General features: G+C 45.2%; 1 protein-coding gene across 1 annotated transcript in view; it reads left to right on the top strand.

Moving 5' to 3' along the window:
• Positions 1 to 1,387: 1,387 nt before the first annotated feature.
• Positions 1,388 to 20,051, top strand: part of LOC103367068 (formin-1) — a 59,875-nt gene continuing 41,211 nt past the window's right edge. Inside the window, exons 1-5 of the mRNA XM_008294981.1 lie at positions 1,388 to 2,951; positions 10,642 to 10,802; positions 16,073 to 16,193; positions 17,850 to 17,911; positions 19,722 to 20,032. Coding sequence (XP_008293203.1) covers positions 1,388 to 2,951; positions 10,642 to 10,802; positions 16,073 to 16,193; positions 17,850 to 17,911; positions 19,722 to 20,032 — 2,219 coding nt within the window. The remainder of the gene's footprint in view (positions 2,952 to 10,641; positions 10,803 to 16,072; positions 16,194 to 17,849; positions 17,912 to 19,721; positions 20,033 to 20,051) is intronic.

The raw sequence follows: 20,051 nt of genomic DNA, 5'->3' as shown, positions 1-20,051 counted from the left end.
CAGCAGCGGATACACACATTAGCCACTAGGTGTCTCTGTTTTTTAAGAAATGGCGTCGACTCGGGCCTTCAAAGAGCATCTACGGTGCTTTTACACACTCTTATCTTTCTGTACAGGTGCTGTGATTCATATAAGAAGCTGCAGCGCTTGTTAATATAACTGAGGTGCATTTAAGTTTCCTTCTTGCCTGTTTCCTTCCTCCGTGTCCGACGCGCAGCCTGGTACCTCTCACATGTCCTACCTGCAAGCTGCAGCTGCACTGGCTCAAAATGTGGGCTGACGAGAACTAGCGACGCACCAATCAGAGAGCAGGACGCCGGCGGTGCGCTCTCCGATTGGATAACTCTCCCGTCCGTCACCGCGGACGAGCCCAGAGGAGCAGCGGTGAGCAGTGGCTGGCTGCAGTACAGAGATGTGAGGAAATATTTGCCATGCCACCAAATCGGGTAAGTAACTGTTTATCTTCTACCAACTGCTGCTTTGTTTTTACCTGCTGCAGGTGCAACTGCTTTAACCTCTAATTAGGAATAAAGCAAATCAAAGTGAAGCTCACATGAGGAAGATTCGCAGTTTTTATATGTGATGTTTTATAATTCTAACAAATTTAGGGAATTGTTTGTGCATTGTTGATGTAATGGGTAGCAGTGGTCCAAAAAAGAAAAGAAAGGAAAAGAAAAGCCTGCAGGGTAGAGTGTAATTATGCTGCCATCTTAACACTGACAAATGCACTCGTGGCTGTTGCAAGGTGACAGCAACCCACGGGATTATGTTATGATATAAACAGCTGAGAGATGTTGAGCTTGACATGTGCAGCGCGAGTTGAATTGTGCGTCTGTTTGGCTTGTAAGCATGTTTGGTGGCAGCCTGGCGTGGATGGGGCTCTCTGCATGTGGCGTCACCTTGTGTGACACTGGCAGCTTTTTCTGCAGCAGCTTGTGAAATGTTGATGAAATGCGGTTTGGAAGTGGTTTATCTACAACGATGCTGGAGGAGAGGATGGAGATAAGGCAGGGTAGGGAAGATAGCTGGGTAAGGAATCTGGATTCATGTGTGCATTGTTTAGTTTTGTCTAGTTTTCATGTAGCACAATTTGACAAGGAGATAAGGAGGGCCCAGTGTTGTGAGAGGATAGGTTTTGCATCCTGGCAGTGTTGCTTAAAGCTTGAAGAATACAAAAAAGTCTTGCAATGGAAGGCAAGAAATGTCTCTTGTAGGACTAACATGTTAATTGGATGTTTCCTGTGCATCCAAAGTCTGATTTATCACTGTGTTACTCTCTCTTTGACAGCATCGGGACAGGCCAGGTGATGAATAGCCAGAGATTCCTCCTCTGCAGCTCAGTCTCTCTGTCTGCAGGCTGACCACTCACTCTGCTCCAGTGATTAACATGGCACCCATCATGGAGGGCACTCACACCGTCTTGCTACTGTACGCACCCATCCGCGAGCGTAGCAACATCTGCCTCTACTTCCCCAAGAGGCGGGCCCGGAGCTTCAAGTACAAGAGCCGCGCCCCTCATTCGGAAAGGGCCGGTAATGACCATGACCGGGGTAAGGAGGATCTCGCCGTGTCCGAACAAAGAGGCCAGTCTTCCAGCTCTTCGGGCGAACTCAGCAGTTCCCGGCAGGCAACAAAGGAAGCAGTTGCAGAGCTCTGCTGGCTGGCGGCTGAGCACCACCAGTTGCTGGCGGATCTGTTATCGCTGTGCAGGGATTGCGCCAACAAAGTCAGGATGGGTAACCAGGATGGGAAACTCCAGGGTAACGCGGAGGGCCAGGAAGTTCAACCTGGAGGTCAGGTTCCCAGCAGCACCGTGCCTCCAGAGCAGAAGAAAGGCGCATCCAAGAGCAAAAAGCAGAAGAAGCTGGGAGGCAAGAAGCTCGACAGCGCTGAAGATTTTCTGTACAGTAAAATGATAAGGAAAGTTAGAAGTGGAAGTTTATTTGCGGAGACTCTAACGGAGAAGAACACGTCCACAAGTGCAGCTTCAGAAGTGGAGAAGATCCCACGAACCAAAGCCTCTGTCCATGTGTGTGACACCCCAGTAACCGGCTCCTATGTCAGCGCGACCAGTAATCCCATCCTGCCCATGGAGGAACCTTTCCAGACCGCTCATGAAGGTTGGGACTTCATGGAGGACAACCGCACGTTTGACCCCGACATGGATTTCTGCAATGACTTCTCCGAGTGTGACGGTGAGCTGGGCTACGAGTCGTCTTCTTGCAGCTTGATGGAGGGTCTGACCCGACGAGAAAGCGGCAGCAACCTTCGACCGATCAAAAGGTTTGATTCTCCGGTTGAGATGATAGTTGAGAATGCACCAAGTCAAGTCAAGCCCACTCCGCCGCTTTACGCCGAAAACAACCAGAGGAACACGGAGGTCAGGGTTGTGGCCAAAGTGCAGGATGTGGAAGGGAGAAAGCAACATGTGAGCCACACGAGTCCAGACAGGCCTGGGTCAGCTGTGCCACATCCAGGGACTAGCAAATGCCAGCAGGAGTGGGGAGGGTCAAACAGAGACCACCTGCTGGTAGTCAATAAGGATAAAACATGTAACAAACTCCCTGTGGGGCTACGGCTGCCCCTATCCCACACCAATGAACCCTCACCCCCAGCCAGATCCCACGCAAAGAGCCCCTCTTCACCTTCCCTCGCTGGGGTCTTCAACAACTCCTTCCCTGCCTCGAACAGCCTCCAGAGCATGTCCCCAGTCCTGTCCCCCCTGTCCTCCAAGCAGGCAAGCCCACAACTCAACCACCGCATTGTCCTGCTCTCAGATAAGGACGTGGACCCCGATCAAGACAGCTCCAGTAACACAGACGAACCCAAACTCTTCACGGAGGTCATCGACAAGAACGGCAACAAGCGGACCATCACGCGTCTGGATCTGAACCTCAGCAGGCGGCCGAGCACCTCCAAGTGGAACTCCTCGAGTAACTCCACAACAACAGGTGAGTTTTTTAGAAATCGCACTTTGAGAGCTCACTGCTTCATGTTCAGACTCTCTGCCTTGATGTAAATGATGACAACCGGGCTTTTATCATCAAAGCAGCAGGAAACGTTTGTCAGAGCGTGCCCTTCATTTGGCATTGCTGATGTAGATTTCAAAGAGCAGAACGAGGAAAAAGATGTCTTGAAAGAGATGCAAGTGTGTCAGACCCAGCGCCTGAAGTTTTTGTTGAAGCGCCTCAGCAATTACTGAGGAGCTTTTGTAAACCGACAGACATTTTCCGCACAGGAAATTTTGCTTGTCACTCCAGCTGTTATCTAATAAACCAGTCAGTCCAATAACTGGGCATTGTTTTCCCAAAATCTCTCTCTTAGGCCTTTGACTGTGGTGTTCCGGTTGGGGAATTTTGACCACAAATTAAAAACTCCCCAACAGAGCAGGACAAGGGGCAAGCAGGGCCTGAGAATACTTTCGCTGATGATCCATTTTAACTCTCTCAGCGCCGCGGGGAAGGCAGAGATTAGTGTGAGTCCCAGATCAAAGGCTTACAGCTGACACAGACCTGACCAGAGTTCTCGTGAGCACAGTGGTAACTGAAGCATTGCCAATTCGAACTTTCAGGGATCTCCTCCCCTAAAACCCACTTTGTACCCATTTCACAGGAAGCTGACAAAGGATCAGGGACCCAGCGGGCACAAGGGCCACAGAAATAAGGATTAGAATTTCTTTATTTGCAGAACTATTTTCCTCTTTTGATAATCTGATCCGCTGTATGTAAATCTGACAGACGCGCTAAATGGATTTCAACACTCGGCATTTTGTATAGAATCCTTGCAAAGCCACAATAATGTTTAAAGCCTGACGTCAGTGTGACTTTTCAAGCTATTTATTTGTTTCTCCTCGCTTGCATTAAGCGCATTTGGTCATGTCACTCTGTGATCTCCTGCTATTAGATTATTAGAAGCAGTTCCTGTGTTAGTTTAAAGCTTATACACCTTTTACTGGAATCCCTCCAAGCTACACAAGCCAAGCTGACACTGCTTCGACTGAGACCTTATTATTATTGCATTAGCTATCTCTGTAACGCGGTTAATCATCCCATTCACAATCACAGCTTTAATCTGCAGCAGCAAACAGATGGCCTTCAATTGATTATGTAATTTACTAATAGTTTGCGGGTGTTTTTTTTTTTATATATCTAGAGTATTAGAGTTGTTATGTAATAGACTAACACGCAGTAGCCCGACCATCGTGGCTAACAATGCTCAACTGCCGAGGAGAGAATGGAGCTGAGCTGTGTGGAGTTAACTGGTGAATAGGGAGACAAACAGCCCAGGTTTACTCTCGTGGAAATGATTTACATCAATTCCCACTGAAATGACACTGTGCCCTCACCTAAGCATGAATTGCACAGATGCGACAATCGGCACACACATAATCCACAAAATATGACATTAGGCTCCTCCTTTTTTGTGTTGTTTTAAATAAAAACCATTGTTTACTCCTGGAGCATGACATTTCAAATACCTTGGTTGATACTGTTGAAACTCTGAAAGAACACGATTCATTTTCATTGTTGCGTCACACTGTCCACATGCTACATGCTGCACAATCCCCAGAGCAGAGTGAAGGCTTAAACTCTTTAATCTTAAACAAATTCCCTCTGTCGATTTTTTGCTGCTTCTTAGTGGTGTACTGAATCGCTCTTGTGTTGCTTGATAATTGAATACGCTTCAGATGGTAACGCAGATAAATGAACATCACAGGGTCCAGCCAAAAGGGGCTAAGTGGGTCAGTGTGAAGCCCGGCACCTCATGGTTTGAACTGATTATGATCCGAGCTCTTTAATCTGGGCTCTTTTATTGAAGCTCAGTGCTTGTTAATGAGCGTGATCATGCAGACTGTAATGCTAATTTTCAAGTAACAAATTCTCTGTTTACTTCATGTGCTAATGCTGTTCCACTGGATTCCACATAATGGAAGCTTCATGCGTTTACTAAGGGTGTGTATGGAGTTGTTTTATGTGTGTTTACGCAACACCGTGCAATGTTTGTTAGCCTCTCTTTACATTGCATTTGCAAACTCATCAGCTGTTCTAAGGAGGGCAGTCGTTCCGAACACCATTTTAAAGCTGCACAAGAACCTGAAACCAGTTCATAAGGCTCTGCTGATGTTCACCAGCTACCTGCTAACTTTGTCTGTCTGCCGCTCGATGCTGAGCTTGTAATGTGCTGCCTTCAGGATCTTAGAGCTTCTTAACTACATCAAGCCAAGAATGAGGATGAGCGTTGTGAAACTGAGCCAAAACAGCAAAGTCTGCTGGAGAGAAAACTAAAACAATGAGCTGAAAGATGCTTTAAAGGTCCCATATTGTACCCATTTTCAGCAAATTAATCTTGCGTGTCCCCAGAACATGCCTGTCAATTTTTCAGTTCAAAGTAAAGCAAAGATGATTCTTTCACCATGACCGTAGAAGACTCTGTCTGATCTGTGTCTATTATTGACAGCGCGTACCAAAACAATTCATCGCAATTCATCCGACACAAATGTGAATTAGTATGCGAGATGAGAGCCAGATTATTGGGTTAGCGTTGTTTGTTTTGGCTCTCCTGTAACCTGCTGGATCACCATGGTAACTGATGCTGCGGAGCTAACCTGCTTTGAAGGAGGTTCTGTTCAAAGTTTGGGATTTGAATCAGCTCTAAGAAGCGTCTCCCTGTTACCAGTTAATGTCCTGACGATTTGCAATGAGCAGTAGAGGTTCTCAGCTGATGCCTTATTTGCAAACGTGGTGCATCAGAAAAAACATTAAACAAAGTTATGCACTTACAGGAGTGCAAGTTGTATGCATTGCATTGCCACGGAAACCTACATGCATTCATTTGGTAATGCAGGAAATATGTTTTTATGCTTGGTCCTGATTTGCAGCCAGGTCTGGTTTACACTGCTGGTACTGCAGCTGATAGAACAGAGATTAGAAAACTGATTTCTCTATTGGTGTTTAGCACAGAGTAGCTATGAAGTGACACCCGGTGAACATGTAGCCTCTGTGGGCTTCATTTCAGTCACAGTTTCATACTGGTTGTCTGATAACAGAACCTAAAACACATCTACATAAGAATGGCTTTATTGGGAACTCAGCTGCATTAAAATACAGTTTACGTGACTACAGAGCGCAGGGGAGAAGCAAACCGATGTAAACAATGATCAAGCGTAGATAGCAGTGAAGCACAGCAGAGGACAGGAAAACACAGTAACACACCCGGTCTGTGTGTATTGGATTCAAATCAGTTTTAAAGCTTCCACCATCTCTGAATGTCACATTACATTGGCTGCACAACACGCTCACACTTTTCAGTTGTTATGGTGACAGTGCCATCGATTTTAAAAGTAATCATCCCGCTCTTCAGTTGCTCAGATGCTGGGAATGCATGAAGACTCTTGTGTTCACTCTTACAGCCAACAGCAGGACATCTGTGTGGTTTGCTCACGGCTGAGACATTTTAGAAATAGCAGAAGCATCTCCAGACAGTAAATCCACGAAGCAGCGGGCAAGATGATGCAAAGTTTGAGCAAGATGACTGTTGATTCGTTAGCTGGTACGTAACAGCTCAGAAAAATTCTTTCTGCCTTTTAAAGCTGGGATTCTGTTTGTTGTGGAGAGACTTGAGGAACGACAGAAGTAAACATCTTCACATCCCAACAGATTGTAGTGTAAACATCAAAAAAACTCTTTTAACAATGTGAGATATTTTAAACCTTCACAGAGCTGAGTGGAAGTGAGTGGGTTTGTCCCTGCAAGTGACGTCTTTCGCATTTGTTTCCTAATTTGATCCATGAGGATGTGTGAAAGGATGACCGTATTTATTGTAGCTGCTTTTTAAAGAATCGCAGCTATCAGGCCAATCGGGCATTAGTATTAGCCGCACACTCTCTGTCTTTACCCCTCCCTTCCTCAATTCCCTGCTTATTGTCTGACATATGGCAGCCAATACTATAATCAGATTACCCAATATGTTCTTGCAAGGTCATATGAAACTGATCAGTGCAGAGCAAGAGTGTATCACCCCGCTCCCCCTGCTAGCTGTCATTCAACACAAAGTGCACTGCCATGCAGCATTGTTGCGCCCAGCAAGGACAAGGGCCAACTCTATTCAGATAATGAAGTCTATTCTGCCATAACAGCCAGAGAGCTTCTCTGTCTCACACTATTACTCGGAGCTGCAGACTGCATACAGGAAAACAGGGCACAAAGGTCCTGCTCTTATAACGTATAACCTGTTTTCTTTAATAAATGACTTTGCAACACCAACACCTTGGCAAATCCCAGCTATGTTCCATGTCATGCTTTTGTAACTTTTTAGCATGACTAACTTTAAATGTCTTCAAAGCGACGCCCTTCGGTGGAAGTTGACCAAAATTCTCTGTTCCCCCAGTTGGTGGCCTGCCAGGCGCAATTAAAGCGCTCTACCCTTTACCTCGGCTCTGTTTATCCCATTAGCCCCCTTGAAACTGCATTTCAAATGACATCTCTGCGAGCATCATGTCATGCTACATTACTGTTCTGGTTCTCAGGCAGGGCTCCAATGCAAGTCTTCCCTGAGTTTCCATTTGAAACTCCCACTACATGGACCTCAGCAACGACAGCAAAACCAGTCCGTCAATCAACCGACCGGACAGTCACGCACGGCCAACAAGCCCGCGTAGAGGAAAAAAAAAGTGGCCATGACAGGCGGAAGAGAAGCTGGGTGATTTATAAATCGTGCATTTTTCATGATTTATACAAACGTCTATGACTCTCCTTCTTTGCCACAAGTGATGGAGAGGGATGGAGGTTGCCAGATGTACTCAGCATGCCACATGGCCCAGTTCTTTTACTTTGAATGATGAGGTTATAGATTTTACTGGTTGAAATAGGGCACACTGAGCAAGGCTGTTTGAGTGTCTTTAATAAGAGTGAATGTGGGAGGAGACGGAGCGGTGTGAATTTGCGAAAGCTCTGTATTTATACAGATATATAATTAATGAATCATATTTCTGCCTTGCCTCGCCCACAGAATCACTAATTGCTCCTTGCAAACTAAACAGGACAGACTGTGCCTTTTAAGGGCCTGGATAGGGTTTTTAAACTTTGCTTTTAGCGGTTTTAGAGTGCTCGATACAGCCCTCCACAAAGCTTTTTTTCTGACCGCTGCTGGAGTGAGTGGCAGATGAATCCGTCATCGCTGACACACATCTGTCAGGTTCAGACATTAGTGGCCTCCGAGGCTCGCCAAACACAGACAGGTGTATTGTTAAAAAGAAAATACTTACGCTACCACAGAAACACCCATCCTGTCTGCCTGGCAGCTGCTCACTCACACTCTGTGATTTTCTTTGTCAGATTGCTTGCACTGTCAGTCAACACCTGCAGGTTTGCTCTTTGGAAACACCTGTGTTTACTGTGGATGTTTGAAAGACAGAAGTCTATTTAAGGGCACTGGCTTTGCTTAAGGACAGCGTGCTGTGTGTGTGTGGACTGATGTTGCCTTGTCTTGGGGTGATCCAGTTAGCTGTGCATTACTTCAAATGCGCCAGCCAGCAGGCAAACACAGTCACAGAACCCTATGTTCACTCAGTTATGGACGTTCATTTTTGGCTTTCAGAGCAGAAGGGAGGGAGATTAAACAGCAATAAGCGGTCAGTTCTCCCCGGGGCAAATAAACTTAAGCTCACTGTGTGTGTGTGTGTGTGGGTTAGAGAGTGATAAATCAACGGACAATAATAATCAAATGCACTGCCTTCATTACCTAATGCATCTAAAAGTTGCTTCTTCGTCTATTTACAGATATTGCATTGCAGCTTTGCACATTCCTTCGCTCCGTCTTATTCCTAGCAGGGACATTAGAGCCTTACTGCAGTGTGTTCGACCACAGCCGCGTCTATCCCTCTCCCTGTCCAGATGGTGGCAGTGTGGGCCACTTCATAAATATTTAATTTAAGAAAGTGGTTGGCAGCCAACCAGGTGAAACACGTGCACAAGCAAACACTCAGGATTTTTCTTCTGTAAATAGGAATTTTGAAGGCATGAAGGAACACAGCGACCATATATGAAAAGGCGTTTGTAGCAGGTGGATAGTACGATGTGCATAATCCTTTTACTAGAAGCAGGAATTGTGGAGGGAGCTGTTTCTGATCAGTAGTTTCTTTCTTTGGCCAGGACTGGGCTTAAGTCTGCATTTGGAACCAGCCCAGCCTACAGTCAGCAGTTCCCACTGCGGGACCATGCAGCGCAGCATTATCATAATGAAAAGTTATTAATCTAATCCTACTTTTTTCCAGCTGCCAGAGTCCCAGATAAGTGGAGGGACTGCAGGCATCGCTGCTGTCTCATAGTGACTGATTGTGGTAGAATACTGGGGCTGAATTTCTATGCTTCCATTTTTCAATGAGGTGTGTGTGTGTGTGTGGGCTCTCATAACTGAATTTAAAGCATTTGGCTGAGACACACGACTCAAGAGGATCTATTCAAGGGGACTTCCAAGAGGTCCAGTAATACCATGTGTCCTTCAAGGATCCTCGTTACATACTAATGTTATGGGATATTTTAGCATCTTATCGAACAGGAGCTGATGTGTGTTTCTCAGTTTCCACCTCATAGTTCTGCACTAACAGGTCAAGGTGTTGTCTTACAGCTTGAGGAAATTGAGGTCACTGAGATATGCACCCTCCCCCTGCAGTGTGTTCTTTTCTCCTTCCTTTTTATTCTCATTCTCCCTCTGGGTCTCTGCCCCATATCTCTATGAACTTTTCCACCCTTTTCGTTTGCATGACCGATTCTCTTGAGACATTAAATGCAAGCATCTTTGCATGACGTATCGCGGTTGCGTACGTCTGTGAAATACGTGTAATTGCATTTCACGTGGTTCCTGTAGTAGTCAATGCCATGTGTTTTATTCAGATTTCTGCAGGCTGATGCTGTGCCTGCAGTGTGTCTCTGAGCAGTAAATATTAAAGGCCAGCTGCTCTTAAAAATGCACAGAGTGAATCCAACCTTTGCAGCTTACTGCAGCAAAAAATAGCACAGTGGGGCTGCTGAAATTTTAAAGGGTAGCTTCAGCTTTGTTTTCCCAAGCAGTCTTCACAATTACAGCTCATTCATCGTGCTGCACGGTCAGGAGAGGGCAGTCTCTCCCAGTGTGTATTTCCTCTCCATCAGGGCCTGAGGATGACTAAACACACTGACTAATCACACAAACACACCTGTGATGGTGGTGCTGAGCAATGCTGTGTCAGATCTGGCAAAGCTGCATAAACACAATATCAACAGAGAGCAAGCAGTGCTGGTTTTTGAAACCAGTGTTGTGCATTCATTTTTCCTTATTGGATCAGCGTGGCTTTCTGGCGGTGTTGACGACAGGAAGAGGGCCGGCTAAGTGCAGATAAAAATAGCCGTGAGCCCTCGGGCCTGCAGCTAACCGGGGGTCTGCCTGTTTGATGCTAAATGATTCTGATGCGTGCTTTCTACCTCGTTCCACTATTGTTTCATTATGCAGGTGACACTAAAGAAAAACAACTCGCCTGCTCATTTAGCCATGCCACACACGCTCACACCTGTTATGGTGTTATGTTTGGTGTTTTTTTTTTTGTAATTACCTCATGCCACGATTAACACAACACTAATCGCCCTGTGGCCTTGTGCTTGTTTGTAGATGATTCCCTCTTGCGTCAGGATGATATTTGGATGCTGGATGACCCTCAGGAGCCGCTCCCACGCGTCCCCCGCCCCGATCACCTGGACTTCCTGCGCATCACGCCGCCTGAGGATGACATCATCGGGGATACACCCTACTACCCTAAGCTGGAGTGCACGGTGAGGACCCTCACACAGTGTTAGCTGTAAAGCATGTTTTTCACACACACACACAGCAATGCACCATGAGGTTTTTTTTTCCCCCCCTCGTGGGACTCATGGGGATTTCTCTCCACTTGGGCATTCAACCACCTGATCGTGAATTCTTAGAAGTGGATTAACAGGTCATGGACTCGGGTCCTAAGCCAGAACTGACTGAGATCATTCCACTCAAACCTCTCTTATTAAAAAAACAAGCAAAAAAACTCCTCTTTCAACCCTTCCTGAACATATGTCAACAACTCCCCAAACCTTACTTGGCATGTGTTTTGGAGTAACTACTGTGATTTCCCAATTGCTATTGACAAAAGTTGCACCACAAGGTATTTCACAGAGCATGTCTGTAGTGCTACTGTTAAATATGTCTTCTACAGAAAGCCAGCAGGAAACAATGCACTGCTTCCTGGTCCTACTTTAACAATAAGTCGTAAAGTTAAAGACATGTGCTTCTGTATGATCTGAGATGACAAGAAGAAAACTATTACCGTCTTGTCTGTCTAGACTTCGTCATGCAGTCTGACGAGCGTTCATTCCTGACAGATGAGGCAGATTGTCTGGGTGAGGTTTTAGGCGGGTAGCGTATCAGCACAAGCCATGCATTGTTTTCCTAAGACACCACCACTGCCCTGACGAGGAGCATAATGAGTTAAAGTACCAGAACAAAAGACGTGCTGCTCAGAATTAGGCACTCTGTTTTGTTATGAAAGTGATCTCACATACTTGGCTGTGGCACAGCTTCACCCTCATCATCATTAGCATCTAGTTTCATGTTATTAGGAAAACACACCTCAGTTGATGTAATCTCCGCTTTGTATCAGCCGAATACACAAAGGGAGGGAAGTGATGACACCACCCAAGTATATGGGCTGGACCTGTGACCTTTTTTAAGATCTGTAGCGTTAACATCAACTGAACAACGTGCCGACTGAACTGGTGTGTCATGTAGGAGTTCACTTCGCAGCCAGGCCTGTGTGTAAAATTGTGCTGCTCTTCCAAAACTTAATTTGTCAGCCACAGTAGCTCCCTTTAATATTTAATTGGAAAATGCAATTAAAAGTTGTACTTCCTGACTCACATTTCTAATATTAAATCATAACTGTGAAAAAGAATTACTTGTTTGGTACTTTGGTTTCCAACTCCAGCTGCGTTTAATGATTATTTTTATTGCTTATTAATTAGTCTGATCTTTTTTTTTTTAATAATTAATTAGTTGTTTGATCCATGCAGTGTCAAAAAATGTTGCTCAGTTTTCCCACAAGCCTGAGATGATGTCCTCAAATGTCTTGTTTTGTCCAAATGGTATATGAGTTTGTCATAGAAAGGAAAGAAATCAGAAAATACTTGAATTTAAGAAGCTAAAATCAGAGAATTAACAATGGAAAATGGAGAGATTCATCAAAATTTCGTCTTTATTTACAACAGTAACACCATGTATGTGAATGAGGGATGGTGTAATGCTCGGCACGTTAGCGTTAAAGAGCGGCGCTGCACGAAGGATGCTGAACTGTTGGCGGCTGGTTTGCGGCCGTTTCACCTGCTGAGGGAGTTTTCACACGTCCTGGCGATTTCAGTTACATCTTCCCCCTCGGCTGATGCAGCCTGTGAACTCATCCATAGTTCAGTGTCCCAGCTGCAAACATCAAACCCTCAGTCTCTGATTGTCATCTCAGACTTTAATCATAGATCGCTCTCTACCACTGTCCCCACCTTCAGCCAGCATGTGGACTGGCCAACCGGAGACAGTGGGGCCTTTGACCTGCTGTGTACGGACACCGGGGATGCTTATTACTTAATTATTGTTATTACTTTCTATGTTTTTGGATGCTGCTGTTTACAATAATTTCCCAGGTCTGGCATACATAAAGTATGTTCTATTCTATATTTCCGTGATTGAAACCGTCGTTTTTGTTGCATTAATCTGTTCTATCACTTTCCATTTGCATTGCTTTGTTTCATGTTGTTATAAAAGTGGCTGAAAAACATTTCCAAAGGCTGATTTAAAGCCCAGCGTAGCCTGTAGTAGGTCCAGCTCACACCGTGCTCAATCAGGCAGTCTGAAGGAATGCATTCAACAAGGGTGACCTTTGGTTGCCAGGGGCAACCGCACTGTGAAGGCTTCCCTCACTAACTCTTCACTGACTTTTATCGAAAACACCATCAAAGACCACAGAGCAGGGCTAATTAGGGGTGAGCTATAAAAGAAATAGATAGTTAATACCCCACAGAAGTTGGTTATCTCTGCTTTTTTATTGTCTCATAAATAATGCTCACCTTTCCACATAGACAGTTTTTTTTTTAGCTTCTTTTTTTGGATGTAATTTGTCAGTGCTCAGTATGTAAAGTACGTTGGAGTTCATGATTAAGGTAAGTGAATCAAAACGTCATTTATTTGTATTCAGTGCTGTTCAGTGTGTTCACAAGCTGCTAATCACACATGCTAGCGTGTTAGCAGCCAGAGCTGGCTACGGCCGCCCTGACTAATCATCTTAAGCCCCGTGTTGCAGTAACTCACCGCTTAATGGTGTAATGCTGCTTTACTGGACCTCCGCGGCTCTCTACCTGACCTCAGACTGACTCCCCCTCTCTGTTTGCTTTTTTACCTCCATGGCCGTTTTACGGAAGTGAGCGGAGGTAATCAGACACCTGTGCTGCTCGGCTCTGCAGGTCTCCTCCCAGGAAGGGAGGGACCTGCGAGGAGGCGTCCTCAGACTGGGTAGACCAGTGAAACTATTTGGTTTCAACCTGAGGGGTTTTTCTAACCCAGCAGCACACAGGGTTCTCCTGTAAACTAAGACTCGCTAAAGAAGGCAGACTAGAAACACCGTTTGGTCGTGGATTCCAGACAAACTGTAACCTCCAGCTTTGTGGATAACATCGTTCAACTTGTCAGAACGGTGGAAATGCTTTTGTGAAAGGCAGGTGAACTCTGTTCTCCTGCTATCCCAGGGAGATTACAGCAGGACATGCTTTCAGCCGCTGGACAGCTTGACTTCACTGGCAGTGTCATGGGAACGTTGCTCACAGAGAGGAGACTGAACTCTACCACTGATAACACACAGTCAGTGGTCTTTTTGTGATGTTATAAAAGTGCGCTACATGCAACATGTGCGTGACTAAACAGGATTACAGAATAGTTTTGTTATATTTGGCTCCTTCCAGGAGAAGGTAAGAGGAGCTGGGGAGATTTGTCCATACAAAAGCCTTTTGTTCCCAGCAGAGAGGTGGAATAGGAGCAGCGTGGATAACAGGAGGTGGGCAGATGAACCTTTTGTGACGTTTTCAATGGACCCTTTGCTGGAGGTTTGATGCTCTCAGTTGGAGTGACACTTTGAGCAACAATGGACAGTGCAGGTAAAAACTCCAATGAACTTGGAAGGCAGCCCAGCAGTGGTCTCCGCTATGTCCTCAACAGTTTATTCACAGGGGGACGCTCTGCTGCTTCAGACTCAGCCGTGCTGACGTCCTTCAGGGAGCTGTCGGATGGAGACGCTCCGGAAGATGAAGGTAGTCAAGCTATTAACGATGAGAACAAGCTCCAAAGGGAGGAGGATATGCTTCAGGATGATGTGACTGCTTCCTGTGATACAGTGGAAAGTTCTGAATCATCAGTCAAGGATGCTGGTGAGCAAGTTAACGCAGGAGCCTCGGTGGACCCCGATCTGGTCCAGGTCACGAGAGTGGAAACGTATAGCGACAATGAGGATGAAACTGAGGATGAGAAGGCGGCCCGCAGCAGCACTAGTCTGTTGGAGAGACTTGCCAGGACTAAGAAGTCTTCTCTATCGAGGGAGGACGATAACACGGTGGACCGTGGGGATGGAGATGAGCCTAAAGTTTCCAGTGAGGCAGACTACAAAGTGCCTGTGTTTAGAACGCACAATCTCAGAGAGAGATCCCGCTTAGAAGCTATTTTATTTTCTGATAAGCTTCGCAGTAAAACTACTTCTGGGACAGATCGGGTCTCTTCAGTTACCAAACAGGGAGATGGCGGCAGCCCCAAACAGAGCACCACCACAGAGTCTGCTGGAGAGAAGAGCATGTGTGATGTGGGAACAGATGAGAGCAACGAGTATGCTAGCATCGACTGTTCTCAGCCTGATCCCGTCGTCGTCTCTGGGCATCTGGCTTCGGAGGGTGCTTCTGATGATGTGGCCTCTCCATTAAAGCAGACGGACAATGCACAGAAGGAGGAGACATGTGAGCAAAGTGCTAAAGCTAAAGAGGACTCTGAGGAGTCTCACACCAGCCAGAAGTCCTCTTCTGTTCCCTCCGGCTCTGACACCCCTGAAGTGTCAGTCCAATCATCCTCCAGTTCAGAGGAGCAATCGGGCACTGCTGGTGGGAAGGTTTCAGAGTCTGAGAAACCCACAACACTGTCATCTGCACCTGAAGAATCCAAAGGTGACAGCCCGACACGTGCCGGTCCAGCCTCGCAACACACGCCAGAAAAAACTAAAACACCACCAGCTTCATCCGTCGCCACCTCCTCCACTTCAAGCCCCACCAAGAGCACAGCGCTGTCTTCGCCCCCTTCCTTCAGCATGCCGGCTCTCTTCAGCGGTTTGCGGGTGTTGAAGAAAGGAGCGGTGGGGGAAGAAAGGGAGGTGGTGTCAGAAATCAAGCAGAGGGAGAAGGATGCTGATCTGGCTCTGCTCAGCCTCAAGAAAACTGTAAATAAAGCCAAGATCTTTACCGAGCAGAAGCCGCCCTCTCCCGTCAAAAAACACGCCGAGCGTAAATCGATTTCCGAAACCAAAAGCAACGTGATGGGGCAGCTCAGCCACCTGCTCAACCTAGACAATAATGATGATGATGCTAAAAAGTCAGAAGATGGACAAGAGGCCGATCCTATATGCAGTAACAATGAGTCTGAAAGTAAAGAAGAGGTTGCAGGAGAGAAAAGTCCTGAACAAGACGCTTCAACGTCTGAAAAGAAGAAAACCTCAGACCTGGCCTACGAAACCTTCAAGAACATTTTTGGCCCCAGGACTGTAAAAACAGATAAGATGGAAGATTTTGATCTGGATGCAGTGAAAAGGAAAATCAAGAATGACAAAGAAAATCTGAAATCTATTTTTGACAGAACCTCCAAATCTCCTAGCAAGGAACTGAAAAGTCCTACAGAGGTCGGGTTTGTAATCGCAACAATAAAGCTACAAGAGCTATTTTAGTGGGATTTGCAGAGACATGAAATAAACTAGTGATGCTGCATGTGCTTTCTCCCCCAACAGACGGAGGTCACGTCGCCCACAGACAGCGAGGACCGGACTCCAGGGCGTCTGCAGGCGGTGTGGCCCCCACCCAAGCCTAAGGATGAGGAAGAGAAGGTGGGGCTCAAGTACACAGAGGCAGGTAAGAATGTCAAGCACGTAGGTTTAGATGCTGTTGAATGCATTTGCATCTAAGACCAGGAATGCTGACGCAGGATCAGGCCAGTTAAGCTGACACACCTCGCTCCGATTGGCCTTGTGGACAGGAGCCAGTAGAGATACAATCTCCAGTATGGGGAAATGGTCTTGGGTGAGTCCCAGCGTCAAAACAACGAAGCGCAGTGCCAACATTACCCTTGAGTGCTCACACTTTCCTCTAAATGTCTGAGACAAATCATGCAGAGCTAGCTAAGTGTCAGCAGCAGGGTGTAAGACATCCTTTAAATCCGTTTAAGAGCACAGTAAGCCTGTGTCTGCACCTTAATGATGCTGTTTTTTGCGGCTGCTGTTTCGTGGCACCACAGGGGTAGCATGTGTGGGTGTTCCTGAGGTAAAAAACATTTAATAGAATCAAGTGTAGTCCGGGCAGCACGCCACGTTTGGCCCGTCTCTGAAGGTGTAATGACACACAAATAGGTTAAAAGCACACAGGGTTGATTAAATTACAAAGTAAGACGCTTTGCTTTCAGATTCTGGAAACGGTGAATCCAAGCAAATACGGCAGCAGTGCAACAGCTGCTGAATGTTCCCCGTGGTGAAGCTTCATCCCGGAGAAAAGATTAAGACTAACTAATGTGGATTATTCCAGCGATCTGTGCTCCATGTTCCAGCTGTGCTCTTGTCAAAGAGAGCACTGTGTGGAATTTGAGAAGCGGAGCTAAAGTCCAGACTGCGAGCCATATAGATAAATCGAGACATGTGCGCATGCTTATCACATGCATAATCTCAGAAATATTTGCGAGTTCGTTCACCCATTTATGACGCAAAATTATAGCGCGCTGACTCGGATTAATCATTACTGCAGTGTAATTTAACTTGGTGCATCAAACGGCTCGTTTGGTTGGTGTGTCAGTTCCACACGCAAAGTCGTCAGTTACATAAAGTCTTATTCATGTGGTCCTGACGTAACTCTTAATTGTAAATAGAAAAAACAACACGCATGTAGAGATGAGAGACAAACGTTAACTGAGGGGATTGTTTATGGATACCCAGATATTGTAGCTTGCTTGTAGTTAATTAGCAAACTAACACAGTGCATGAGTTTCCATAATGTTCAGATTACGTTATTCTATGAGCTGCCAATGTTAACCTCTTAGTACTCATTGTGTTTCTATTATTCTATACGCTCCCAGATATTACTGTAACACCATAGACGTTAGATTATGTTGCGGGTTTCCACTTGACTCAATGAGAACCAGCAAAATAACCAGTTTATATTTTTCTTTCAGCCTGACGAATTGTTTTGTTTTCATTTAGCCATCAGTGTATTTTGAAACTGGTTGGTTGGGTTCTACTGCCACTCGTAGTGAGAGTGACCCAACCCTGCTGCAGAATTCTACCACAAAAGACAACAGCACAGCTTGTTTAGTGGCTGGGGGTTGCAGATTTGCTTGATTGTGGTTTAAAATTTCATTGGGAAAACACAGCTATAATTCCTTTTGTATGAAAATAGTAAAAGAAAAAACACTATTAACAATGAGCAGTGAGGGTGTACTGGAGTGTGCGTTTAATCATTCAAAGCTGTCAGCAGAGTGAGTTTGTGTTGTGATACAAGTGTTATTGTTGTGGTTGTTTTCAGAGCACCAGGCTGCCCTGCTGCAGCTCAAGAGAGAGTGCAAGGAAGATCTGGAGAGGATGCATGTAAGTAGTCGTATGATTGTTGCACACGATGACCGGAAATCAGAGAAATTTAGATCAGACAGACTGACAGGTACAGGAGCAATTAAACTTGATTAATATAATATATGCAAGACAGAGTTTAGGTGTGTATTTGTGCATATGTGTGAGACATAAACACTTAATTCAGTTACATTAACGGCTTTATGAGAATACTGTCCGTCCTGTCAGTTGACTTTCATGACCACAAGATGGCACCAAGTGATCATGAAACGTTCCGGCGCAGCAGCAAACTCTCAGTTTTTACCCACAAGCACTAGAACTGCACAGACGTCACAGGTTTTTAAGTTTCCAGGCAGGATATGTTTAATAAAGAGAGATATCGTGTATTATATTTAGTTAGACTCTTACAAGACTGTGTGGAGGCACAGAATACATAAATAAATAAACTTATGAGGCCGTAATGAGAGCACCGAATAAGTAAACCCTTAATAAAACAATGTTGTTGTTTTTTTAATTGCATAATGTCCCAATGTGTAACTCTAACTGTAACATTTAGGTTAATACCAAAAGTGAAACTGAAATTCATTATTCTATTATTTGAAATATGTTGATCAAAATAAGGGTCTCACTGACCATCATCCTAACCACTTATCTGATCTGTTATTAAGCATTTGTCCCATTATTAGTGTTTTTTCTAACCAATACCAGATCAAATTTATTAATTTAATTAAAAATGCATTACTTTAGTTCTAATGCAACTACTTTTCTCCATCAGTTGTCAATGTCCCGCCTACAGCTCCATCTGATTGGTTACATGCCATAAGCGATACCGTATCATCACTGGAAGATAAATGCTGAAAAGTTGTCTTTTAATCAAAAATGAAAGTGACTTCAACAAAGGTTTTTGTTGGAGTGTGTTTCAGACTCAATTTTGACACAGAGATATTAATTTTTAGTGCACAGGTATGTCTGCTCCAAATGTTTTTTGAACGTTCTCTCTGATTATTAATAACGGGTGTCGCCACTTGCCTTGAAAAGTTCTGCCAACGGGAATTTAACATTACATTCAAACTTCCAAATCTTCGGTCCTTACCACACACACAGACCTGTGATTGACATCTCTGTTGCCTCCAGCGCGATGGCTCTGTCCAAATCCTCCTTATAGGTGTCAGTTTCTCATTTATCAAAAGTAAAGGTTCGCTGCATTGTTCCACAGGTGTTTCTCGTCTGCCAACTTAAACAAGAACCAAACTTGTACTTGGAAACCCAAAAAGACTGAAAAAGAATGTAGTTCTGGCCATGTTATATAATTTGTACCACTGATAAATTGCTTTATGGACCGCTGCCTTGAAAAGTCTGACCTCAGAACTGGTTTCTCAGCCCGTCAGCTGAAAGCCTTTAATTTAATGTCAACCTTTAAAGGACTGACGCTGACACAGAGTAACATGCACCACAGTGAGCCCACAACAAAGGGTGGGAACGTGCCTAATTCTATTTCTAAACTGACATGAGCTAATCAGGAACATGTGTAAGATTTATTGCAAAACAATTTCCTTTTCTGGCTCAAATCAATACTTCGCTTTGGTTCCGTTGTTTTTCATTGTTTGAAATGAAAAATGGAGCGACCGGATTTTCACTGTAAGAGTTTGATGTAAACCTCAGATTAGAGAAACTTTAAAAGGTTAAAACAGATTAATATAATACTAATTGTTATGTTTCAACAAAGAATCAAGTTCCTGTGGACCTCTGAGGAATATTTATACCGAGCTACCTGCCTGCTGACTGAAGTCTCTCTGGATTTGTTTCATATCTGCCTTTCTTCTCTTCACAGTCCGACTTTGAGCTTCAGGTCTTCCAGCTGCGAGGTGAGCATGCCGTCTCCATGTCACACCTGGAGGGAGTCATTGCAAAGATGCAGAGAGACCGGTCGTACAATGCGGGTCAGGAGCGCGGTGAGCTCCGCGACGCTGCTGTTTGCACCGCAGACGACCCGACCCTGAAGACCTGCCGCACTGTGGGCATCCAGACGGACAGGGAGACCTTCTTAAAGAGTCCTGAGGGTGACGGCGCCCCTCAAAGCCCCAGCCAGAACCTGCCCAAGAAACTCAACTTGGACTCTATCGGACTGAATCTCAAAGCTCAGTCGACCCCGGGGCCTCCT

Source organism: Stegastes partitus, unplaced genomic scaffold (genome assembly GCF_000690725.1).
Source record: "Stegastes partitus isolate 25-593 unplaced genomic scaffold, Stegastes_partitus-1.0.2 Scaffold1010, whole genome shotgun sequence".
In the NCBI taxonomy this organism is placed as follows: Eukaryota; Metazoa; Chordata; class Actinopteri; family Pomacentridae; genus Stegastes; species Stegastes partitus.
The sequence above is the reverse complement of the archived record's forward strand: the minus strand, read 5'-3'. Positions and strand labels throughout refer to the sequence as shown.